Source organism: Streptopelia decaocto (assembly GCF_964273445.1).
Source record: "Streptopelia decaocto genome assembly, contig: HAP1_SCAFFOLD_169, whole genome shotgun sequence".
Classification (NCBI taxonomy): Eukaryota; Metazoa; Chordata; class Aves; order Columbiformes; family Columbidae; genus Streptopelia; species Streptopelia decaocto.
Genome location: NW_028116270.1, coordinates 81,736 through 108,148, shown reverse-complemented (window position 1 = coordinate 108,148; position 26,413 = coordinate 81,736). Strand labels below are relative to the sequence as shown.

At 43.0% G+C, this 26,413-nt stretch overlaps 1 protein-coding gene across 1 annotated transcript; it reads left to right on the top strand.

The window, feature by feature from the left end:
* Window positions 1-369: 369 nt before the first annotated feature.
* On the top strand, window positions 370-26,413 carry LOC309452205 (ankyrin repeat domain-containing protein 26-like; the record flags this gene model as incomplete). Its single annotated transcript, XM_082076878.1, is given in 18 exon segments — window positions 370-422; window positions 11,178-11,327; window positions 12,300-12,333; window positions 12,565-12,703; window positions 13,322-13,407; window positions 13,411-13,502; window positions 15,072-15,255; window positions 15,733-15,879; window positions 17,608-18,561; window positions 20,141-20,205; window positions 20,207-20,213; window positions 21,111-21,253; window positions 21,451-21,544; window positions 22,553-22,630; window positions 23,488-23,769; window positions 24,460-24,695; window positions 25,434-25,680; window positions 25,940-26,413. Coding segments are annotated over 18 exon segments (3,066 nt in total). The 3' UTR covers window positions 26,015-26,413.

Here is a 26,413-nt window from a genome sequence, read left to right as displayed (position 1 = left end):
ATCAGCACTCATGGAATACATTGCCAGTCACGCTGCTTGCTGTGGTTAAAGCAATTTGAATAAACAGCAAGTGAAATACAGGTCTCATGAAAAGTAAAGCAGAGCTTCACAATTCAGTACGTAATCCCTGTGACTAAGTGGATCTTAGAATTAAAAACTGAAAAGTCTGATTCAACATACAGCTATGAAAGCCTGATCCAAGTCCTGTACAACTCCCCAAGGACCATTTCCTGAGTATGCTGAATTTGCACATCCAGAAACTAATAAGAGCATGTTCTTCTCACATGTCACAGCATTTTAAGCAGGCAACGTTAACCTGGATTGTGGCATCGCTCGTGGCTCCAGGGAGTGTCTTTCCTGCCGGACGTGATGGCGCTGGAGCTGGAGCTGGCCAGGACGGCTCCCAAAGAGTCGCCTGGGAGGTGGGCGCTAGCCAAGGAGCCCCTGCTGAGCTTCCATTGCGATGGCCTTCGCTGGCAACATCGCAAACCAAGTCGCTGCAGACACACTGCAGATTTCTGGAGGAAAGGGATTTAATACTGAATGTCTTGGAGAAAAACTAACAAGATATGCGAAAATCTACCAGGTAAGTAAACGAGGGAGTGTGATCTATTTAGCAATGCATACATAGTTCGTAAAATAATCTAACCACTACTTATTTGAAACCATGATGTACACGTATTTTAAAAAGTTTTGAGGATGAGAGAAATAATCCTTGAATTTAAGGAAAGGGTACTCAAATCAGGCAAATTCTTGCACAAAAACCTCTTTGCATTGGACCAAAAACTAAAGCTGCAGCAGAGAGATGAATTCAGTGGTGTGGTTTTGTTTTACTGATGTGGTAACTCCTTCGAATTCTTGCCCTAATAGTTTTGGAGCTTTTGAACTCTTAGGAAAAAGCCCTGTAGCAAACAGAGATCAAACCCCAAGGCTGGCTTTGGTGTTCTGTAAGCAGATGGTTCCTGTGTAACGCTGCTCTCTTGGTCACCTCTTGCTGGGCTCTAATCCTCCTGCCTGACACTTCGGTGCCACCAGCTGGGCAGACACTTCCACTGCGATATCACCAGCACCGAGTATCACACATTGAATATCTTGCAGATCTTGTACTGACACAATTGTGAATTGTGGCACAGTCTGGAGTGATTCACCTTTTTTTTTTTTTTTATTTCAGAAAGAACAAAACACGCTGATATTTACTCATGTTTAGCCCACAGTCACCCACAATCCCCAGACCATTTCTGCAGAGTTGTTACCAATAGCTCCTCTCTCAGCATATACTACGCTATAGTTCTTTATTTGGCAAAAATGATGTAATTCTGTCCAGCACAACCCATCATCTTTATCTTTCCACCTCTTTCTGGCATTAATAATGACTAGATAAAACCGATCAGAACAGATATTGAGAAACTCACGTGGCCCATGGTCTGTCACGTTCGTTAGAGCTGCTGCTGTTTTGAGATTCCAGGAAGCGGAAACTTCTCTTCAGCGACTTTAAAATGGAACCTGTTCTCAGCAGCCAAGACTGTTCCTCTGTGACAGGACAGAACACTCCAGGTGTGGAATCCACAGGCCCTTAGTGCTACTGCAGCCAGCGAGTGAGGCGACGAAGGAATGAGGACACCATGTCCCAATTGCTGGACGTGTCACGATCACTGGCTGTGTTGATAGAGGGAAATAACACCTAAAGGTTTAAACAGGTAGCAAGTGCCTAGCTTAGAGCTTTACCTGTTGTATTAGAAACAGGGCCTTACTGAAGAGAGCAAACACTGCAAAGATAAGAGGCTCTGCAGCGTCTAGCAGCATCCTTGAGTGGACAAGGTAACGAGAATCTTCAGCACAGAAAGCTCCCTTGGAGCTTTGCAGACTGTCATAGATTTCTGGTGAGAGGTTGAATTCAGCCATCAACAGTGTGAGGGCTTTGGAGAGGAGGGACAAGTGCAGCCCAGAGACAAGGACGGAGGTCCTCATCGGAGAAGACCCACAGAGGCTTATAGCAGAGAACCAGGTTCTCCCACTCCCACGGTGATGGAGCTGGGCCACACATCCCTGGGGGATTCTCTGCAGTGTCTGAGGCCCCAACATGCCTTCCTAGTCTGTGACGACATGTACTCCAGAGAAGGGTGTGTGTTGGGGTCCAGGAAGGCACTAGGCCCCAGCATGGGGCTCTGACATGTCCTGTGAGCCCAGGAGTGCTGAGCCCATCGTCCAGGGAACAACCACCCCTCCCCGAGCCGGGCAGAGGACCCCGGGGTCCATGCTGTCTGTCCGCGCTCCTCTCCTGCCCCAACATCAGACTGTGTTCCTTGGGGGATGGTTCTCACCAGAGCCCCACAAAGAATCTGTTTCCTGTGGTGCCTCCAAAACACAATGTACCCCAAGGGCTGGCACCATCTGCCCTTCCCCTCCTGCAGCCTCATGGGGGAACACTCCACTTTCACATAATCTGCCCATATCTGGGGGCACGCGGCAGGTGGGAAGCAGGTGTCCTTTACAGTGACACCCTGGGTGTCCACGCTCCCTCAGACACTCTGCTCATGGCCATGGCGTGGCCAGAGAAGACGCAAGTGCACAGGTGCTGGCACAGCAGTGGCAACATGGACACGGGGACACACACACAGAGCTTCCCTGTCATAGACTTATCAAATCACAGAATAGTTTGAGTTGGGAGGGACCTTCAAAGCTCATCTCGTCCAATACCATCCAGGTATCACAAGTTCTGTGGGCCACAAACCCTAAGAACTCCTTTCAAGTGACATTTCTACCCCTATTTTTAGTCACTACAGTATTTGTAACATATTTTGTATCTCAGCACTTTCATGGCTAAACATGGTAGATATCTGAACACGGCACTTGAGCTTCCACAACTAAACACTGTTCTAAACATTTCTTGGTTATTTCTTTGTCAGAGGACTAATTTGCACATTGAAGTGTCTAGACTGTCACTGTTGTTTCCTAGGAACTCAAGTACTGTGGCTTCTTTTGTTTGGCCCCAGAGCCCCTGGCCAGGGCGGTTAGGAGAAGGGAGCACCGAGGCGCCAGGGAGCCGCTGGGCACCCGCGGCCAGTGTGGGGGATGTTTGGAAGCTTCAGGGGCACCCCACAGCCAGTGTGGGGGTGCAGAGAAGCTTCTGGAATGCCTACAGTCAGATCTGATCTCGTCGAAACTCTGCCCATTGTCACGGTTCTCTTGGAGCACGAGCGAGATGCTGCCACCGAGAGCCCAACTGCCCGCCCCCCCACCTGGGATGGAGACTCCGCTTGCCTTGCCGCCACAGGTGTGAGTAAAATTTCTTCTCGCAGGATTGCGAGTATATTTATACTTTCCGTGCACATATACACGCGTACTTTCCGTGCTCAATACGAGCAAGTGTAAAATTAATCCTTGCATAATCATGGGTGTACTTTCCTCCCATGCTTCCACATAAGCACGTGTAGCTTTCCATGCACATTTGCACGCGTACTTTCCGTGCTCAATACAAGCACGTGTATAAATTAACCCTCGCAGAATCACGAGTGTATTTTCCTCCCGTGCTTCCACATAAGCACGTGTAATATTCCGTGCACGTTTGCATGTGTATTTCTCCTCGCAGGATTGCAAGTGTCTTATAAATTGACCCTCGCAGAATCGCAAGTGTACACTTTCCATACTCACTACGAGTACGTGTATCCCTTTAAAATAATCCCACACTGTGTTCAGGCAAGTGTGTGCTCTTCCTGGACTCAGGGGCAGCTCCAGCATTGTTTTTGGTGAAGCCATGTGCATGCACTCTGTGGACCGCCTGCTGTATTAGTTGCTGCCCCTTAATAATTTTCCTCAACTGATATCTGAACCTGTATTCAAGTCACTTTTGCAGTGCTAAAACCCTGTTTCTCACCAGTTAATGAAAGTTGTTTTGGAACCTCTTGTCTCTTAAACTAACCTCGGGGTGCCTCCGTGACAACACTACACTGAATTCTAAACAATGTAGCCTGGTATTAATTTTACAAACATTAACATAATGTATTTTCCAGTAAAACATAGGCTGTGTTGTAAATCCAAAGTGAGTAATGCCATGGTTTGCACAGTTCTGATGTGAATATTGGTGTTTGTGCCCAGCAACACATTGTATTTCATTTTGAACGTGCCAGAATATTTCCGGCATGACTTTGTGTTGTACAGATAATGTCAGATAGTTTTTAGATCATGCGGGTTCAAGGTTTGCACAGCTGAACGTGCTGCCATGGGGTGCATCTGTCTGTCTAGAGCCGGTAACATGTATGTTTGTATAGCTTGCTGTGTGATTTCTGTTTCTTGCAATAAAAATTGTTTGGAGTGTAGTTTTTGCCATTTTTACATTGTGTCACTCAGCTCTTGTTTTTCAATGCTTTTTTTTTGCCTAATGGTTTTTGAAAAAGTTATCAAAAACCACTGAGAAACGGTTATTGTTAAACTTGGTGCTGTTTCTTACTTCTGACTTGGGGGTTCAAACAAATACCCAAACCAATACATCCCATATGTTTGGAGGGCACTTCTGTGCAGCTAAAAGATTCCTTTTCTTGCCATTAAATATTTGGGTATTTGTTCCTAAAACTGTGTAACAGAAGTGATATTGTTGGGGCACCTCTGAGCATATCTTTGTCTTTAATAGATGCCATGAATTTAGACACTGTTGCTCCACAAAGTGATATTCCGAAGATCTGCATTTGATCTTTCCACTTAATCTGATGAAGTAGTGGAGTTTAATAGTTTGTCTGTAAATGAAACTGCCTAAAAGGCAGTGTGCAGGGAACCTGCAGCAGGGAGCTCCTGATTCCCACCTGATTCCTCCAAAGGTCTCTCTTAAAAGTGAACAAAAGTCAACAAAAGCTGCAGCCCCACCCTCCTGGGGCACTGCGGTGGGCGCCCCCCATGGGACCACAGGAAGGTCCAGGATCCTTGTCCTGAATGGTCAGGGCATCTCTGGCAGGTGGGCAGGGAAATGGAGATAGGCTGGGGATGCAGAGATTGGCTGGGACATGGAGATGGACTGGGACACCGAGGTGGGCTAGGACACAGAGATAAGCTGGGACATTGATGGCCTGGGTCACAGAGACTGGCTGGGACATGGAGGTGGGCTGGGTCATGGGAACGAGTCAGACCCAGCACAGGAGCAGGGAGGTTGGAGCAGCTCCATCCCTGGAGACATGTGCTTGTCCTGGACGTGTCAGAGAGGGATACATGCCCCCAGCATAGACACGTACCCATGGGACACACAACTGGCCCACAGGGACACCAGAGACACACGTACGCCTTGTGCCATCATTCCAGTTTTATTGGTGGAGCCGTGGTGGTGCACTGGTGTGGCGGTGGTGGTGGCCAAGACTCTGCCGGTTCCGCAGACGCCAGTGCTGGGGTCGGTTCAGCGGTGGCCGCGCCGTGTCCCCCGCCGGCAGCGGCTCCTCCTGTACCGCCGGCGTCGGCTCTGCCCATAGCGGCGGCGAGAGCGGCTCCGGTAGCGGCGCTGGCCGCAGAGGCGGCTGCGGCTCCGGCTGCGGCTGCGGCACCTGCTTTGCCGGTAGCTGGCAATGGTGGAATGGCCACCGCCCTGTCCTGCCAGAGGGTGCAGCTCTGCAAGCCGGCCCAGCTTTTATAGGGGTGCCTGGGCGGGGCCTTTGTGACATCACCAGTGACGTCACAATGTCCCACTGTGGCAGTTGCACATCCCCCCATGATCCGGAGCCTTCAATGGGGCAGCTGATGGCTCCTTAGCACCTTTTGTGTCCCACTGTGCCTGTCCCCACGTACACACCAAGGGTGGTACCAAGGTGCTCACAGTCACGTCCTCCCCTACCGCGGGCAGGGTGACTTCACCTCCACCAGCTGGGGGGACAGGAGGGGTGGGACCCTCAGTCGGTTGACAGGGTCCTCAGCAAAGAAGGTGCCCAGAGAAGCTGAGAAGCTTCTGGACCATGTTGAAATGCCCACAGCCACATCTGACCAGACTATAAAGCGGGGCCCCCATCAAAGACCCCCTTGGAGTGGTCTTCTCAGAGCAGCGGGTCTGTGAACTGGAGCCCTCCCCTTAGACTGGGACGCTGTCTAAGGAGACTGCCTGGGACTGAGAGCGCCTCACCTCCTCCTGTGCTGGGTGGTTATTTTTCTCTACTGGATATATCCTGGAATGAGTCCTTGCCTCCCCCAGGCAAGTGAGAGCCCTCGCCCAGCCCAGGTGAGTGATTGTTTCTTCGGGGCACCCATGAGTGAGAGGCCTCTAGTTTTGTTTCTTGTGAGTGAATGCGGGCACATTGTTGATCCTTGTTATTCTTATGATGTCGTACCCAAATAACCTCCTCAAGTGATATCTGAACCTGAATTTTATGTTGTTGGAGTGCTAAATAATTGTATAAACCCTTTTTCTAGTTTATTTGCTATGCTTTTCCATCTAGAATAAAGTCTGCTTTGGAACTTGTTTTCTGCCTAAAACTGCCTTTTGTGGTGTCTCCGTGACCCCCACAGTGCTACCCGGGCTCCATGGCTACCGGCCATCCCACTGCAGCACCGGCCCCAGGTCACCACCACCATGTGCTGGCGGGTCCCTGGTCACTGCGCGGTGCAGGAGATGCAGGAGGAGCCCCTGGGCTGGCCGGAGCCCCAGGGGCGGCAGGAGGAGGCACCACAGGGACAGAGGTGCCGGTTGCAGTGCCAGTGGCAGTGCCAGTGGTGCCAGGGCCAGTTTGCTTGTGTGTGTGGCTTTTACTTTCCTGATTAAACTGTCAGCCAATGAGTTTTATCACTTTAAGTCTTCTGATTCTCTCCCGATCCTGCTGGATATAAAGATAAATATCTCAAAAAGCTATGTTTTCATACCAGATGGACTATGGGTGAATTCCCAAGGCCGTTCCTTAATATTTAGGACCTGTGATTTATTATATTTCTGCCACTGCTTGGGTTGTGCAGCAACTCCTGGGATTCTTCAATACCTTGCTGATGATCACAGTAAAATCACAAAGAACGCTCTGCCCCAAACCCTGAAACTCATGTGCTGTCTGGACAAACTTAAATTCTTCAGTTCCAATGAACAGGGATTTTCTGGGAAGGAAAAAACCTCCCTGAGGTTCGTGAAACAAGACTCACTGTATCAGCACTCATGGAATACATTGCCAGTCACACTGCTTGCCGTGGTTAAAGAAATTTGAATAAACAGCAAGTGAAATACAGGTCTCATGAAAAGTAAAGCAGAGCTTCACAATTCAATACGTAATCCCTGTGACTAAGTGGATTTTAGAATTAAAAACTGAAAAGTCTGATTCAACATACAGCTGTGAAAGCCTGATATGAATTCTGTAGAACACACAATTGTGGCACAGCCTGGAGTGATTCGCTTGGTTTTTCAATTTCACAAAGAACAAAACAAGTTGATATTTACTCATGTTTAGCCCACAGTCACCCACAATCCCCAGACCATTTCTGCAGTGTTGTTACCAATAGCTCCTCTCTCAGCATATACTATGCTACAGTTCTTTATTTGGCAAAAATGATGTAATTCTGTCCAGCACAATCCACCATCTTTATCTTTCCACCTCTTTCTGGCATTAATAATGACTAGATAAAACCTATCAGGACAGATACTGAGTGTGATAAATGACCAAGACTCCGATAATTTGCCAAACAAGAGTCTGGTTTATTTAATAGGTGAATTAAACACACACACCTTAAGACTCCACGTTGCACACGTGAGGGGTCTTTCTACCGGGCTCCCCCCCACTTCCCCCATGGCAGCAATCTCGGGGAAGGCCACCTTCTCCTTCACGTCACTCCCTCCCACCTTTCCTATCCACATGTGCATATGGTACAAAACAAGTTTCACAACTTTTTACATAAAACTTAACTATCTTTTCATATTCTTAAGAGCCCATGCCTTATTTGGTTATATCTGTAAACAACAGCACAAATCACAGCTGCATTTCTCACAATTCCCCCTTTGTCTTTTTTATCCCCTTGATTCGTGCTTTGGCCTCAAAGTTAGCTAGCACCTCCCTAGTGGCGGCTAGGTCCAATTTTGTGTTCTCTTTTAAAATCATTAATTTATACCCTGTTCCTTTTGTTGCCATTTCAGGATCTATAGGCATGGCTGAGATTTGCATGTCTTGGACTACTGAATGTATTAACCAAATAAAGCACGGGATCATACACGGCATGAACAGTAAACCTAGAAATGCACATAATATCATGAACCCTATTTTCTTCCACCAGGCTCCCCCAAATAAGTTATCCCACCACTGGTTAGTGAGTACAGAATTCCATTTCTGTACTGGTACGTGTGCAACTCGTTTTATCTCTTGTGCTATTTTCATTATGGCTTCCCCATTATCATCTATTTCCAAACAACACTCAGAAGTATTCCATTTCCCAAAACCCCCCCTCTTCAGCTAAAAGATAATCTAAGGCTACCCAATTTTGGTACACTGCGGCTCTGGTTTGAGACAATTGTCTCGCTATGAGATTCAGTGCCTCAGCTGTCTGGTTGCTTGTTATTTCAATCACTGCTTGCAAACGAATAATTCAGTTTAGCATATATATTGGGGTATGGTATCGCCAGCTTCCATCTTGGGCCCAGGTGGCTGGATCCATACTAGTAATCCTTCTGGGCTTACACTCTCTCCTCTCCAAGGCCACTGTTCTGCCATTTGACACCCCCGACATATCCAGCATGAGGTGACATTTAATTCCCGGGCTATCTTTTCCATAAGATCTATTAACAGGTTTTTCCCTACTGTTGGTAATTGGAATTCCTTGTCTTTTTGCCTTATTTCTTCATACCAATCACTGCTTTTCTGTACCAATTTCTGCTTCTCTTGCTCTCTTTTTAATTCCTGAGTGGCACTCTTAACTAACTCCTCCTTATACTGATCTTGCACTCCCCCTCTATCTGAATAGCCCCACATACCAGCTTGTGTAAAACGGATATTCTGTTCTCCCCTGGGGCAGGAGACAGAACCTACACCGAGTCCACCTTTCCCTGGGTTAGTTGCTACCCATAATTTCTGCCCTTGGATTTCACAGTTCTCCAATTTTGTTCTATCTTAACATCCAGAATTAGTATGAGTGTGATAATTTAGAACATAGTTTCACAGTTTCACAGTGTGTTTGGGATTGGAAGGGACCTCAAAAGATCATCTAGTCCAATCCCCCTGCTGGAGCAGGAACGCCCAGGTGAGGTCGCACAGGAACATGTCCAGGCGGGTTTTGAATCTCTCCAGAGAAGGAGACTCCACAACCCCCCTGGGCAGCCTGTTCCAGTGCTCTGTCACCCTTACTGAGAAGAAGTTTCTTCTCAAATTTAAGTGGAACCTCTTGTGTTCCAGCTTGATCCCATTACCCCTTGTCCTATCATTGTTTGCCACCGAGAAGAGCCTGGCTCCATCCTCGTGGCACTCACCCTTCATATATTTATAAACATTAATAAGGTCCCCCCTTAGTCTCCTCTTCTCCAAACTAAAGAGACCCATCTCCCTCAGCCTCTCTTCATAAGAGAGGTGCTCCACTCCCTTAATCATCTTCGTTGCCCTACGCTGGACCCTCTCCAGCAGTTCCCTGTCCTTCTTGAACTGAGGGGCCCAGAACTGGACACAATATTCCAGATGTGGTCTCACCAGGGCGGAGTAGAGGGGAAGGAGGACCTCTCTCGATCGACTAACCACCCCCCTTGTAATACACCCCAGGATGCCATTGGCCTTCCTGGCCACAAGGGCACAGTGCTGGCTCATGGTCATCCTGTTGTCCACCAGGACCCCCAGGTCCCTTTCCCCTACACTGCTCTCTAATATGTAATTTCCCAACCTATACCAGAACCTGGGGTTGTTCCTGCCCAGATGCAGGACTCTACACTTTCCCTTGTTAAATTTCATTAGGTTATCCCCGCCCAACTCTCCAGCCTGTCCAGGTCTCGCTGGATGGCAGCACAGCCTTCTGGCATGTCAGCCACTCCTCCCAGCTTAGTGTCATCAGCAAACTTGCTGATAGTACACTCAATTCCCTCGTCCAAATCGTTAATGAATATATTGAATAATATTGGCCCCAGCACTGCCCCCTGGGGCACTCCACTAGATACTGGCCTCCAACTAGACTCCGCACCATTGACTACCACTCTCTGGCTTCTCTCCCTAAGCCAGTTTGCAACCCACCTCACTACTCTATTGTCTAGACCACACCTCCTCAACTTAGCTGTGAGGATGCTGTGGGAGACTGTGTCAAAGGCTTTACTGAAGTCAAGGTAGACCACATCCACTGCTCTGCCACCATCCATCCACCTTGTTACGTTCTCATAAAAGGCTATGAGGTTGGTCAAGCATGACTTACCCTTGGTAAAGCCATGCTGACTGCCCCTAATAACCCTCTTATCCTTGATATGCCTTGAGATGGCACCAAGGACAAGCTGTTCCATTACTTTCCCAGGGACAGAGGTGAGGCTGACCGGTCTATAGTTACCCGGGTCCTCCTTCTTGCCCTTTTTGAAGACTGGAGTGACACTTGCTTTCCTCCAATCCTCACGCACCTCTCCCGTTTCCCAAGACTTGGCAAAGATGATGGAGAGCGGTCCAGCAATGACTTCAGCCAGCTCCCTCAGCACCCGCGGATGCATCCCATCTGGACCCATGGATTTATGGATGTCCAGACTATTTAATTGCTCCCTAACCCAGTCTTCATTGACTAAAGCAAACTCCTCCATTGACCTGGCTTCATCCGGGGTCTCAGGGGTACAGGGCTCCCCAGGACAGCCTCCGGCAGAGTAGACAGAGACAAAGAAGGCATTCAGTAATTCTGCCTTCTCTGTATCTTCTGCCACCAGGCAGTTTTTTTCCTATCTGTCCTTCAAAGGCATCTCTGCTCTACGTACTTCCTCTAGTGGGGATATGAAATATGTTTCAGCTTAGCTGAATCTAGCTCACATTCCACATTTCTTGCTCGTTCCTAGGGGAAGGTTATTAAAATACTTGTCTTCCGGGGTCTTTGGAGTCAACTCTGTATTTTGTCATAGGTATTTTTCATCTCCGTTGTTTCTGGGCAGCATCTTAAGTACATCTGTTACACAGGGCTTTTTTCTGTAAAGCTACTCAGCTGATGATCTCTCTTTCTCTCTCTCTCTTTCTCTCTTTCTCTCTCTCTCTTTCTCTCTCTCTCTCTTTCTCTCTCTCTCTTTCTCTCTCTCTCTTATGTAGTAAACTTTCCCTGAATGCCAAAGTTTCAAAGAAAAATAAAAGACAGGCTTCAAAGAAGAAGGCTGATCAGCAGATGAGTTCTTCTACTGGGAATCATTTTCAAGTACTGGATGACAGCACTTTCAGTGAAACATCTCAAGATGGAAGAAGGTACTGAATAGAAGGAATATTGTAAATAAAACTTTTTCATGATAAAGGTTGACCTAAAAGCTAACGGGAAGTTTTGTAAACCGGAGTGCACAATGATTCTTATTCTTTCATATGACAATACTATCTGATGCCCTTTGTATTCAAAACCACTTGTTTTTAGCTTAGAGTGCTTTGAGCATACCAGCCAAGTTAATGATAAGGTCAGACGTGCACAAATTCTGAATAATTACCTGAGTGTGAGTGTGTGTGTGTGTGCATAAATATATATATTTTATCTTTTCCAACAGAGAGAGGAGAGACTAAAATTACTCTTCCACTGCAGGCATCTTAGTTCTTTCTGCCTTTTGAATTATTTTTTTTTTCCAGCTCTATCCCCTCCCGACTTCTTGCTTGCCCCAAAGTTACTGTTGCGGGAGACAAAGTGAGAAACAGTAGGTGCTGATGCTGTCCAAGCACTGTCCAGCAACAGCTCAAGCATTGGTGTGTTATCAACACTGCCCTGGGCAGAAATCTAACACGCAGCAATGTGCGAGCTGCTATGAAGAAAATTAATTCCATCCCAGCCAGACCCAGTACACCAGAGAATCCAACATTAGGTTGCTTTGACCTGTAAGAGAAGGATTCTCAATACTGAAAAGAGCTGAACCTCTAGATTTAAATAGCAAATGCACATAACTCTGTATCTGCATCTCTCTCTATATATATCTGTAGCTGTAAGATTCCTGTCACCTTGGGTGAAGTGCAGAGAATAGTAATTTCAGCTATTTGCTTAATATCCCGTGGCAAAAATAGCCTTCCAATAAACATAATACTACACAAATTTTTTTCAGTCTTCAACTCCATCTAACAAAATTCTCATAATAATTTTTAGTTTAATTCACTACTGACGTTAAGTTTCAGAGCAACCTTAGATATTGTTCATAATGCAATATAAATATTCCAGTACTGAATACTTATGTTTCTGTTTTCCAGACCTGCAGCAAAACTAGGGAGAGAAAAGAACAAGGTAATGTAAAATTAATGTCTTGATAAATAGCTTGTGTCAGCCTTCAATCACTTAGATGGGAACAGTGTTTATGTAGTGATCAACCAGATGCACAAATTACTGCTAGTATGCAGCTTTGTAATATTTGAGCCAAATCTATGGACTGTGAATGAGGGAAATGCATCAATCATGCATTTGTAATGATGTGTAATAGTATATAGCTGTATACAGAAAATATTTTGTTCTTTGTAGGTCAGCACGCAAATGGATGTAACTGCTGACCATGATTTAGCTCGTTCATCTGACACAGCTTCAGCGGATGCTGAGTTACCGACTTCAACCTACAAAGAGGCGATGCTGCTGTTAGAACAGCTTCATGTGGATCATACGGGTATGTTTTCAAGTCACTTTGTCTTCAGCTGTTACAAGTTCCTCTTTTCAAACACGATTGCTTTGTATGCTATTTTAGTTTTATATTTTGATCTAACAGTTCTTTATGATTAGAGATCACTCTCAAAAGATGTGAAATTATCTTGCCTAAGCTTAGAAGTCTGCCTGTCTTTTCAGCAAACATGCCTTTATCATTGGTTCTCTGTCTGATCAGAGCTGGAGAAGCAGGTTCTTGAAAAGTACTGTTCAGCTACTCCTAATGCAGTCATTGATAGTTACTAAGATCCTCTTTATATCCCCTCAATAGCTAATTACAAATAGTGCAGAAAAATAATGGCTTTGCTTAAATACTTGTATATAGGTGTATATATATAAAATCAACTGTCATAAGATGCTTGCATATATACACACAACGTTATATAAGAATAGGCATCACTATGTCTGTTAAACTATGCTAAAATGGCATCTTCTCACAGAGACCTCCCCACTACCTGCAGTCTTCCCACTACCAAAACCTCACCACCTACACCCAGTGCAGTAAAAGCATTAAATAATGTATACATTGGGAAGTATTTGTGCATATGTGCAGCTTTGCAGGTTTTTTTCTGTCTCCAAATAGGTTCTGCTATTTTCTTGAAACTTCAAAACATACTTCTTGAGTATGAACGGATAATAGAACACGAAAAAAATCGATATTCGGCTGTCTAGAGAGAAGTAAGGAAACTGAAAAGTGAAAAGGAGTCGTCACAATTAAGAGCAGAAGAGACTCAAGAGTGGAAGAATGATATTCAAAGTCTTAAGTATGTAACCTTCTGTTCTGATAATGTGTTATCTTGTCGGTGTTTCTGTTTCAGAAGATGCTGATGGTACAGGCGATAGGATGAAAAGATTCTAGTCTTCTGTGTTTGGGTTTTTTGCTATAAGGGACACAATGTCAAGGGGAAAAATGCCTGGCTATTTGCTCCATGTGAAAACTTCTGGATGTTGTTTAGACTTCTGTTTTTTTTTTTTTTTAATAGCCAGAGAGGAAAAGAGAGCACCTATGGGAAAATGAGGTTTATAAGAGAGAGAATTGCATGACATCTCTGCAGCTTCTCTTGGTATATAATATTAGGAATTCTGGTAACTCTAGAGTGCGACTCAGAGCAGAGCTTAGAGCATTTTTTTGCTTGCTTGTTTGTTTATTGGAAAGGTGAAGTTTGGGATTGCCCCTTCCCTCATACTCCTGAGCTAGACCTGGATGGTGTGGGGTTTTTAATCACATTCACATCACTTCAGACAAGAGTGGCGAGCAGCACCAGAGGACATTCAGCAAGGACAAATGCAGAGCCCAGCACTTGGGAAGGAAGACCCCCTTGTGATGACTCAAAATTCTCCAATATCTATCGACTACAAAGAATAAACATTTTCATTCCTAAAGAAAGTCTGGGTGCAATGTTAACTTTACACTTGTAGAAGCTATCAGTTTTGTGAAATTACACTAAAAATTGTATGTAAAGCTTTTTCCTTGCAATATAAACCATGCAAATACAAATTGTTACTGTCAGTCTTTCAAATAATTTATTAGTGGTTGCTAATACTTGTTTTGCAGAATTTCTAAAGCAAATTTTGAATTGGCAGCTCTTTATGTGTGTCTTTTGTGTGACTGTTGCAAGGATATCAGAAGAATATTGAAAATAATTAACAAACATAGAACTGCTTCCTTGTTTGGTTTCCATGGACACACCATGAACCATTTTATACCATGTTGGTGCTAATTGCTGATTGTTTCAGTTAGTAAAAAAGTTGACATTCCCTAAGGCTTTCGTGATAAATGAGCTTCAAAATTAAATTGCTGTTCTTTCTCCTAGATATAGGTCCCTTGAGGTTTAAAACTAGTTTTACTAGTATTAAGCTTAAACCCTATGCATTTCTAAGTCTGTTTTTGAATACAGACCTCATTCTTGAGGAAAGAGAAACTGCTTGCTTTTCTTCTGGTCAGCAATTGTTTGAGACTTAGAGAAGGCTTGCTAAAAAACTGTTGGCTCTCTCACAAATAGGTGGCATATTGCTTCATCAGTATGACTTGCAATCACTAAATCCATGACGTGGAGGCAATGCTCAGCATATTAAAAGAATGTAAAGAAATCATAGTAAAAGTTGGATGCTTTCATCTGATAAGACAACAAATTGCTTTTGAAAGAATTGTTTGATACCATGGATAAGGGAAGGAAGTTAGAGTTGTTTAAAACATTAGAAATGACAGTAAAAATATGAAAACTGAAAAAATTTAACATTTTCATGGTTTGAGTTGTCTCTGCAAGTTCATAATGTGGAATATACTTTTTCTATTGGTGCTTTATTTCTCAAATATTCTTGTTAAATCCCAGACGTACTTTGAAACAAGAAGAGGAAAAGAGGCTCAGAGTGGAAACTCTCTATGAGAAAACAAGTGAAACACTCAGAAAGAAAGAAGATCAATATTGTAAAGAAATGGAGGAGAAGCAGCAACTTGAGTTACGCTCAAGGAATGTGGAAATGGAGCTAATAACACTGAGAAAGCTCTTGAAACAGGTATGTTAAATGAGTTACATATTTGTCTTCTTATTTGCTGCTTCTTTTTAATTGGAATTGGATTCCAGTATGCCTAAAGAAAGGAGGCAGTTTGTTCATGCCAGAGGCATTGGATACCTATTGCCAAATCTTAAGGGCAGTTGGGAACAGCTGGTTCACAGATGGTCTGGTGGTTTGTTTGTGAGTTTGGTTTGGTTTTGTTTTTCTTTGCAAGTTCATGATCCCTCTTCTCTCTTTTAAAATTTAGTTCTCATTTGTATTTCAGGCAAAGCCTGACAATCAGTTCTTTTTCTAAATTACTATAAGACATTCTGTATTCCTTCATTTTTTTCAGAAGAAAATTAAAATTGATTATTTATAGATGGGTTATCATGACTTGAGAAGCAAAACTATTTGCCAGGATACCAAGGAGAATGTGAAGATATTGCTAGCTCTGATTTTTCTAAAGATGCAAGTAGTTTAATTGTATTTCTGTAGGTTGAAGAAGAGCGTGATGAGACACGGAGACAGCTCTCTCAGGAGAAGAGCGCCAGAGCCCTGCAAGAAGAGATTTTGAACCACCACCTTTGGAGGCAAAAGGAACTAGAGGAGGAGGCAAGAAGAACTATTGAAAAAAATGCAGAGGTAAGCAGATTTTTTTCCGATTTAATTGAATTTCGCCATGTTTGGTCTAAAGTCATAACAGATACTGTATAACTTTTTCTGCTTCTTGATGGATTATTTACAGTTCACCAGCATAACTTAACTTTGTACACACCTTTCCTGTTTTCCCTTATGTCTTTGAAGTTCTGGAAAGTAACATTGGTCCCATACGTACCTGAATTGTACATGCAAGTAGAAACAGCATAGTGTCTCTATTAGTTTCCCTTAAGCTATTTGTTATTTTTCATTTGATAGATATTTTGTCGTCACTTCTTAAGATTTCTAGCATTGAAACACGAGCTACTTGTGTCAAGGGAATGTGACCGGGAAGAAAGTTCTTTGATGCTTACTCTTTGTGTTCCCATTACTTGCTTGTTTTGGTTTTTCTTGGGTTTTTTTAATGACTTATTCTTTTATCGGACTTACTTCAAGTATGCCTTTTGCACCTCCACGTGCTACAATTTTGTGAAGGAATATCAGCAGTAGATTAAACTCTCTATAGATAGAATAAATGGAGGAGAAAAAGCCATCATAAGCACTGTATAAAAATAATCCTGAAAAGAGTTTGCTAAATTTACTACAAATATGCAGTGCTTGGAAGAATTATTTGTTCTTGGCTGTTGTGTGAGCCAACACAGGGAAGTCGCAGGAGCAACCACAAACCATAGATGAAATGCAAAGAGTAAATTCATTTTCATTCTCCAAAATGCCCCCAAGCAACCAGCACTGGTCCACAAGCGGGGACGCTGGCACTGCAGAGGTCAGTCCTTGCTAGAAGATCTGCAAACCTGCTGGTTTCACCTGTATTATAAGGATGGAAGCAGGCGTAGTTTTTATGTGCTTTGATCTTTCTCACAACAAAGCAGGAATCTCAGGCGTATTTGATAAGGTGCCATGGAGTTTCTCACAGGCCTATTTTATCTAAACACAGAGGGTTCTACTTGTCAGGCACACAAGGCCAAAACAAAATTACTGTGATCTATGTGCTTTTCTACACACCAGCTGCAATCGCTTGGCCATATTTACAATTCATCTCCTCACCAATCTTCCATTATTGGGCAGCAAAGCTGTAGGAATATAAATGTAGGCTGAAAACGTTTATGTGGAAAAAAAGCTTATATATATATATACATATATATATATATATATATATATATGTATTTATATATATATATGTATTTATATATATATATAAATACATAATAAACGGCAAAAATAAAAGACGGCTTTCCAGGGATGATTATGTTGTATAGCTGACTTTCAGTAATGCAAAAGGATAAGTTTTAATAAGGCGTTTGAGAAGGAAAATACCCTTTTTTAGCTTTGTTTTTGCGAGATTTGTAACACAGCTAAATTAGCCTTAAAGGCAATATTTTAAAGGCATGCACATTAAAGAAAACATTGTGGTTTTAAAAGCTTTATTTATGAGATGTTTTAAATAATTTTATTATTTGGTTGCTGGTTTAAGAAAAAATGTATTGCATGTTTGGGATGTTCACTTACGTTTTAAGGGTATGTTACACTTCCATTGTGTGCATACATTGTACATGTACATGGGTTCATAGAGTAGCTTGTGTATTACCTGAAATTTCACTCTCATCTTTGAAGTCATGCTTCAGTATTAGAAATTTTAAAAAGCAGTTTAGTGCTGAAGTGGGTTTGTATGTTCATTTCCCAACTGGCTATTTATTTATGTTCCCTGTCATTCAGGAATCTGACACGGAGAGAGAAAAGGATCTGTTGTACAAAAATCAGTTACTACAAGATGAGATTACTAGGTTAAGAGTAGAACTGGATCAAGTAAGACTTAGGCATCAGGAGGAAGAAGGAAAATATTTAGAGGAAAATGAGACCTTAAAAGAAAAAAACGAAGATCTCAAAAAGCAACTTAAACTGAACAAGGAAGCCTTAGCACAAACAGTTTTTCAGTACAATGGACAACTGAGCTTATTAAAGACAGAATCTGCAGTGCTAAATTCCAAACTCGAGCAGACGAAAGAAAGCAAAGACAGACTAGAGACAGAAATTGAATCATTTCGCTCCTGCCTGAACACTACAGTTCAAGAACTCAAACGTCATCAGTCATCAAAAAGTGATGTCGAACGAACGTTTCAGAGAGAGCGCGATGAATGGCTTTGCTTGCAAGACAGACTCCAGCGTGACCTCTCTGATGTGCGAGAAACCAACAAGAGCTTGTCTCAGCAGCTGAGTAAAGCTGAAAGCAAGGCTAATAGTCTAGAAAATGAGCTTCACCAGTTGAAACAAACGCTCAGAGAAAAAACATTGCTTTTGGAAATGACACAAAAAGAATTAAGTCAAGCCCAGAGTCAGGCAAAGGAATGTGATCATGCTCGACAATTTGAGAAAGATCAAGTAAGCAAATTCATAATAAAGCAGGAATCCATGCAGGAGCCACTGGCCCACCTCCAGAGTGAAAACCTGTTACTCCGTCAGCAACTGGAAGATATGCAGAACAAGGGGATCCTCAAAGAGAAAGTAGTGAATGATGTGCAGGACCGGTTTAATGATATTTTCAACAAACTCAGAGCTGATACTGAAAAGCAAGTTTATCTAGTAGAAGAGAGAAACAAGGAATTAAATGCCAAGTGTACCGATTTAAGAGAACAAGTCTTTAAATATGAGACTGACAAAGTAGAAAGAGAGGTAAAGTATACGCTTACAAAGAACAATTTAAAGTTTGTCAGTTCTTGAAATTCTTTTATGTTTCTAAAATGTATCAGGTATAAGTTATGTGCATGGGCTCAAATAATGCTGTTTTATTCTGGTTTGCCTTGTTTCTCTTGGAATTATGGAAGGTTTTGGTGAACAGGATGTTACTGCTCAGATCTGAGCAGTGAACAGAACACAGGTATCTAGGTCTAAGCTTTGATCAAGAAAGGTGATTCTTCTCTAGAACTTTTTTCACCTTTTCTTTAGTCCATTTTTGCCCTCTGGAATGATTTTAATTATTTAATGGGTTTTATCTATGTATTGCACTGATGACACAAGTAAGAGTGGTATAAAGGGAAGAACAAGCCAAAATGCAAGGGGTGAGAAATGAAGATGCAGACAAGTGAAGTGGTGGGGGATGAATTTATATTAAGCTCCTACATTAAAAAAAAAAAAAAATTGCTTTTCCATAAGTTGCTATCGAAATTGAAGAGTATTAGTAGTGGCCAGTATTAATTTATGGATGTTTTTGGGGGTTCTAAGGGTCCTGCCTGGTCCTCAAGAAGTTCATTTCAGACACTGACCTAAGCTTCCTATTCTCTGTTTTATGATGTGTGGCCATATTTAAATGTGTTCTTTCTTTGTGACTCTGTGAAAGACTAATTAACTGGACAGAAGACTCATTAGGACATCCGCTAAACTGTCTTTCTGCAAATTCACACAGTACATGAATATGAAACATGCTCCTATGCAGAGCACTAGCATAAAATTATGTCCCTTAAACATGCAGGACCCATGTGTTGCTCCCATTTCTGCATGCAGATGTTTTTTGTTGAGAAAAGTGGTGGAAAAGAATAAAGGCAGGGAGATATAGGGGGTAGGAAGGGAGGTAGGGGAGCTGTAGGTAATGGGAGAGTGCATCCAGACTTTTGTAAATCTAATCTGCCAGTATAAAGGCAGTTGTTATTTTTAAATAAACTCAGTAAGAAGACTGCAAAAGGATGTGCTTGAACATGTACTTAAAGTGTATCTCAAAAGAGCTTTCAGCTAGATGTATTCATTTAATTATAGAATCAAAGAATCATTTCGGTTGGAAGAGACCCTCAGGATCATCGAGTCCAACCGTAACCTAGCCTAACTCTAGCACTATATTTGTGTAATGGACAAACAGAACAAAGGACAATCTAATACAAAGTCCTGCCTTTGGTCATCAGAGTAATATCTGCAGTCGAACTATCGCTCTTGTATTGCAACAGATTTCGTTGCCTTTTGTTAGAAAAAAAAATACATTATTGCAGCATGTGCTGGTGTATTGTTCCAAGAAGATTAGTACTTGAGCCTTTTGTATGTATTAGGAAACACAAGTCCTCATGAACAGCTGCTGATAGTTTGGAGGTGCTCAGCTGAGTAGGATGAAGAGAGGTCACCATCTGTGCAGATGCCTGCTGGTGGCAGGCAAGAGTTCCTACCTTTGAGTTCAATCTGAAGGCAGGTCTAATTGTATAATCAAATAAGTGAAGGCATATTTCAGGTTCTTGTAACCTTCTTCATGCTCATTTACCTGTTTCACTAGGGCATGATCAGACGGCTGCAGCAGGAACTTGCTGATGCTCTTAGAAAGCAATCTATGTCAGAGGCTTAATGAGGTTACTGTCCAAGTCTTTGACATGGGAATGCTCTGTCCTTACTTGGAAAAAGGTTTCTGTTTCCTAAGTTGCTTTGCAAAATAAACTGATGTGTCCATAGGTTATTGTGTTTGGTTTGGCCAAGCAGGTTGTCTGGTTTCTGATGAACACTAGGAATCCTGGACTGCTGCATTTGGGCTTCTCTATGCTGTCTCTGCTTTTTTTTACCTCCCCTGCCACCAGATGCTGTCAATTCTGAATGCTCTTGTAGCTTATTCTGCATATAATTTGTTTGGGTTTGGTTTGGGGGTTTTGTTGTTGTTGGTGGTTGGTTGCTTTTGTTTTGTTTGGGGGGTTTGTTTGCTTTTCTTTATTTTTTTATCTCTTATTCTCTCCCTTCTTTGGCCCTGCTCTAATTTGCCATCCTTAAGCAGCCTTCTTGCAAATGCACTGTAAGCTACTTTCTGAGGCAGGGGCCACCTTTGGCAGTGTTCTTACGACCACTGAAGTATAGAGGCCTCATCTAATCAGAAATCATGTTAATCTTTGTTGTGAAGGCCCTTTAGGAGAAGGATGAACTTTACAATTCATATTATTAATCGAGGAGCAAACAAGCAGATACAATACAAAGAGTGTTACAAGTCACTGAAAGGCTTGGAGGGGCAGTGTTGGTGCTTAGAAATGTGCTGTAAGAAATCAGTGCAGGGATGGGAGAGGCCAGTTTGAAGATGCTGCAGTAAGACAGTTTGTGGTCATTTGCCAGTAGAAGCCAAGGTTTGAATGTACTTGAAATGATGATGGTTCTTGGAGGAGAGGGTGTGCATACACACACGCAGTACTTGAATTCCTCAGCAGTAGTTGACTCCTCTCCATACAAGCTCACCTGACTACTGTGGATTCTTGCTGTGATTTTTGCAGTTGTGGGAATTGGAAGAAGAGCATCTTCAGTCAGACCACCGTGTTCACGGCTTGAAGATTGCTTTGGAAAATAAAGAAAAAGAAGTTCAGGCATCTTCAGAGGCTAATACAGCCATAAAACAACTGGAAGAACATGTGCAACGGTAGGAGAATAACTCAGTGAAGCGGGACATCTGTAGCTTTCTGATACTTTGTGAAAACAACAAGAGAGCCTTGTTGCATCACAGCAAGTTCATAGACAATTTTCAAGGATGCTTTTGGTTTCGATCATGTTATTTCACGCTGCTCTTTCACAAGTGGTGCTCTGGATTTCCATAACCAACCTTTATTTCTTTTTAAGCCTCGAAATGGAAAATGCCAAGTTGGAAGCCACACTCCAGCAGCAGGGCAATAAGATCGAAGCCCTTCAGCGAGACCAGCAAACGTCTGCATCAGTAAGCTGGTCACAAACTTCCCTTTTTGTGAGCTCCCAAGCCTAGTTAACTGTTTCTGTTGGGAACTGTTAGGATGAGGATTTCCTGGAGAGCCTAGGGGAGTTCAGTTCCTGTGTTCTTCTGAATACAGGCTTCTTACCTCTGAGAGGTAAGGATTTGGCACAAATACGCTGGCGTCACTATTGTCTGCATTAGACCTGTTGTGACATCAGATGCTGCTCCAGGCACTTGTGGCAATGTGTATTATTAAAGGTATTCATCAAGTTAACTCACAGAAATCCCACAGGGGATATTGATGCCAAGCACTTTGTGCCAGAGGCCTGACTGGCATCATCAGACTGGGACAAAAAATTATACTCCAGAACATTTGCTGTGCTGGATTGCTTTTCCTTTGGCCACTTGGTATGTGTTTCCATGAAGCAGTGAAGAGGAATGCCTGTGGTATCATTTGCAGAACTCAGTGTGAGCCTTGGCATTTCCCAGTGCCTCTATGCAGTGGTTAATTTTAGCTCAGAGAAGGTGCTTTCATCAGTGACCTTTATGAAGCAAATGATTTTTGTATTGTAACCAGTGAGCTTGGCTTCTTGCTATGACTCCAGCTGTTAGTGCTGAAGAGATTTTGAAAATAACTAGGTGTGAAAGTTGACCTTTGTACTGATACTGTCAAAGGAGGGAAGGGAGTCACAGTGCTGGTCCTTCCCCTTTGGTTAACAGGGCATGATTTTCAAACGTACTGTGGGTGGGAAAAGCTTAATACTTGTTTTCATTGAAGATTCATCATATCCCACATGATGTTGTCTTTCCATAAAGCAAAAGGCAGAGGTGATGATTGCTAACAATTTTACAGCGGCATCAAACTAAGGCTGTTTTGATCGTTGGTGCTGGTTGTAAATGCTATAGGAATAAAGGTGTGAAGAGGTATATGTAATATTCATTTTTGGTAATGAGGTGTAAACTTCAGCCTGGAAAGTCATGGTGTGTCATCTTGTTTTTACAATGCTTCCGTAGATTCATAACCACCTGGAAGAGTTAATAACTAGCTTACGGACAACACAGGCAGCTGCAGAGGACCACCACCATCAGCAGGTACCTGACTGGCTTTGATGAATGACTGGTTTAGTCTTTGAATTTTTTGTGTGCAGCTAATTGATGAAAGCAAGACACATTCCTGTGTGATCTACTCTAGGTGTACCTGCTTTAGCAGGTGGCTTGGACTGGATGATCTCCAGAGGTCCCCTCCAGCTGCAGCCACTCTGTGATATCAGGTGGGCTGTGTAGGCACAGTGCAGCTGACAAATACCCTTCTGGTTTTAGGGCAAGGCAAAAGGGAAAAGGCTGTGAATTTCTTCATTCCCCTGCTGCTGTGTTTTGTATCTGTGTTGTGGTGTGCAAGATAGTTGTGTTCATCAGCATGATTTGCCTGATGAATTATTTCTCCCATGCCACGAGTGGGGAATGAGCAAGTGGCTGTGTGCTTCTTAGCTGCCTACTGGAGTTAAACCATGGCAGATGATGGACAGAATGAATGTTGTGGGCAGCAGGGAGATCTGTGGTTGAAAACTGAGAGGAGACTGAACTTAGGAGGCCAATCTTTTCTTGGCAGTTTTGTCAGAGGTTGCCCATGAGACCATGTCAGCTTCTGTCATGAGACCCAGTGTTTCACCTACTCTGTAAGGACACTTGAGAAAGTTGTACACCCTGAGGATTTTTTAATCTAAGCCTTTGTGCTAAGGTTTTCATGACCTTCTGTGTATCAGTAGACATTTCTTTTTCTTAGAGAATGCCACTAAAAGCTTCTAGTCAGCTTGCATTCTTTATACTTGAACTGAATCAGCAAGTTCTGTTCCACTCAAATGTATCGATCTGTTTGGGGTTTTTTTGTTGTTGTTTTTGTTTTTATTTTTTGTTTGTTTGTTTGTTTGTTTCTTTTTTGCGGTCTACAGGTTGCTGAACTTTCCCAGCAGTTGGAGGTACAGTCTAAAAAATGCAAGGAGCAGGAAGCTGAGAATCAGGATTTGCGAGAAGAGTTGTCCACCATGCATGAGAACCGCCAGAAACTGGAGACAAGCAAATGGCAGCTGATAGAAGAGGTGGCTAACCTGAAACATCGTTTGGAGACTAGCATGGTGGATCGCAACCTTATAGAACAATATAAAAAAGAAGTGGAAGAACGAGCCGAACAAGATATAAGACAAAAACTACAAGAAGTCAATCTATTTTTGCAGGTAAGTGAATTTCTTGTATGTGCCTGTAGTCTCAATTATATACTTCTCTTGTGGTGATAATTTTGTAGTATGTTATTTTTGGTTCCTGATTCTGTGTGTTAGTGCTGTACTTCTACTGTCCTTCAGCAAAGACAGGAAATACGGCTGGGCAATGGTGCTTTCACGTGTGAGTAACGTGCCTGCAGGGCGCTGAATGCAAAGCTTGCCCAGGGTGGCTTTCTGTTTTGCAGTTCTTGGGCGGTATCACTGTCTGGCCTTGTTCTTACTGTTCATCCTTGAACTCAATATTGACACTTAGAGTTGTCATGGCCAGACATACAGGTCCTGCTTTGTCATTGTCCAGGGGAAAGCACTCAGAAAAGAAGTCACTGAAGTTGTACAGGGGGTGGAGGTGAGGGATCCTCATAATTTCTTGGAGGAATCCTTTTCTATATGCCCTGTCCTACAGAGACAGTGTTCTTTTGATTAGTAGCTTTGATAAGTAATGGTTCTAAGAAGGGGTTTCTTTTGGAATGAAAAAAGCAATGTAACGTGGTAGTTCCAGAGTTCTGCCTTGATTGCTGATGGTAGCGAGGAGGCACAGTTGCCTCACTGAGTAAAGGTGGGCCCTCAAAATTGTGTACAAGAAACTGACTGGTGGGGACTCTTCTGTTTTCTTTGCGGTGGTTCAAAGTGCATTATCTCCTTCAGACGCAGGCAGCCTCCCAGGACAGATTAGAACAGATCAGAGCCAGTCATCACGCTTCCCTGCAAAAACAACTGAAACACAGGATTAGAGAACTTGAATTTGAATTGGACAAGATACAAAATATTCAACAAGACAATATATTTAAAAAAGATTTCACGCAGGCGGAAGTGAAAAGGTACAAAGAGCTGTATCTGGAGGAGGTAAAAATTAGAAGATGCCTGGCAAATAAACTGGAAAGGTAAGTCCACGCTTTTTTGGAGTGGTAGTAAGATACTTTTTCCTCATACATTTTCCTCCTAAAATCCTTTTTCTATATCTGGTTAGTATTAGATATGTACACATAAGATGGTGTATTGTGAGGAAAGTACCTTAAGACCCTTCCCCTTTATTAGAACTGTCTCAATTTCTCTTTAGTGTTCCAGCAATAACACCACTGATCATGGCATTACTAGGGGATTTTTTAAGTTGTTTGTGCTTTAACAGGCAGCCTTTTTGCTAATCTCTAATAATCTCCTCCTCTTATTCTGTGTATGTCAGAAAAGATAAACGTGGTGCTTGAATGACAGGCTCTTCAGGCAGCAGAATTTGATTCTGTGAAGCAAAAGCAAAATAAATCTTTTCTGGATTCCATTTTAGCACCATGTCTGAGGTTTGAGCTCAGAGAGAGAGCCCAGAGTTCTTAGGCACATGACATGCCTTTTCTGAAGAAGCGCTGTAAACACACGGCATTCACAGGTTGCTTTGAAGCCCTAATGCTGACAAGTCCAAAGTGTTGGTAACTTGCTGGTCCTTCTAGGTAATGTGACTTCTTAGAAATAGGTTCTCCAAAAAACCTCGGATCAAATTATATTCTTGTTTTGGACGGTCTTAATCCCTTCTACTTTCAGAAGTCAAATAATAGTCAAAGACCTGGAGGTTAACTTTGTGGAAGGGTTACTCCCACAGGTCATTCTTTGTATGCTTCTGAATGTTTCAGAGCTAATGAGAAACTCGCAGAAGCCAACGCGCATCTCCTTCAGGAACGCCATCGAAACAAATCAGTCATCGGAAGCAGCATCGTCAGTGGAGGTGTGGCTGCAAGTCCAATTCTGTATTCAACCGAATGGGAACATCTTGGCAACAATTTGGCACTTAACGGAAGGCTGAGTCTAGGAGAAAGCTTCCTAAGCCTAGCTGGGAGCACATTATCATCAAGAAACAGGGTTGAAGCCTATGTGGCTAAGGTAAGCATTTTGAAATACTGTTCTCAACTGCTGCTCGAGAGTATCTGTAAGCAAGGTTATTCTGCCTTTTAGCCTAAAGCTAGAATCCATTTGTAGTCAAGATGACAGTGTGTGGATTTCATCTGTTATAATGGAACTTCTTTAAACCATAGGAGTAGTCTGGTTTACCCTTCTTGCCAGCTCTGATATTCAAAAAGTTCTTGGTAGTAACAGCGGTTGTGTCTGAAGTACCAGGACTGTGCTGAAATTGAGTTCCTAGGCTCCGAGTATCATCTTATGGAGTCTCAGACGATCCAGCCTACTCTGTGCTCAGGTAACCCATGTGGGTAAGTAGTCAGTCAACACCGGTGTATGAAGAACAATTATTGAGAAGGTGACTGCTGCAGGGGAACCCGGGATGTTACTGCCTGAAGAGAGGTGCAGTGAGGTGAGAAGTGCCCGCTCAGGAGGCTTGGGATAGTCAGAGATGGTGCCTTTTCCAGGGACTGGGGGGAAGGAGAACAGTGGAGACATTTAGCTGACACTCTGCTCATGTGTTTGATGACAGACTTTAGCCAGACCTTCATTGTAATAATTCCCCTGTGCTTTCTTCCTGTATATTTTTTAAATGCCCAGTTATAATCCAGCAGGTGAGCTACAGATTGTTTTGTGCTAGTTAATGTTGCTCAGTAATGGGAATGTTACAACCTGGCTGACCAAGAGTTTCTCTTCATTAAAAAATCAGACCCCAAAC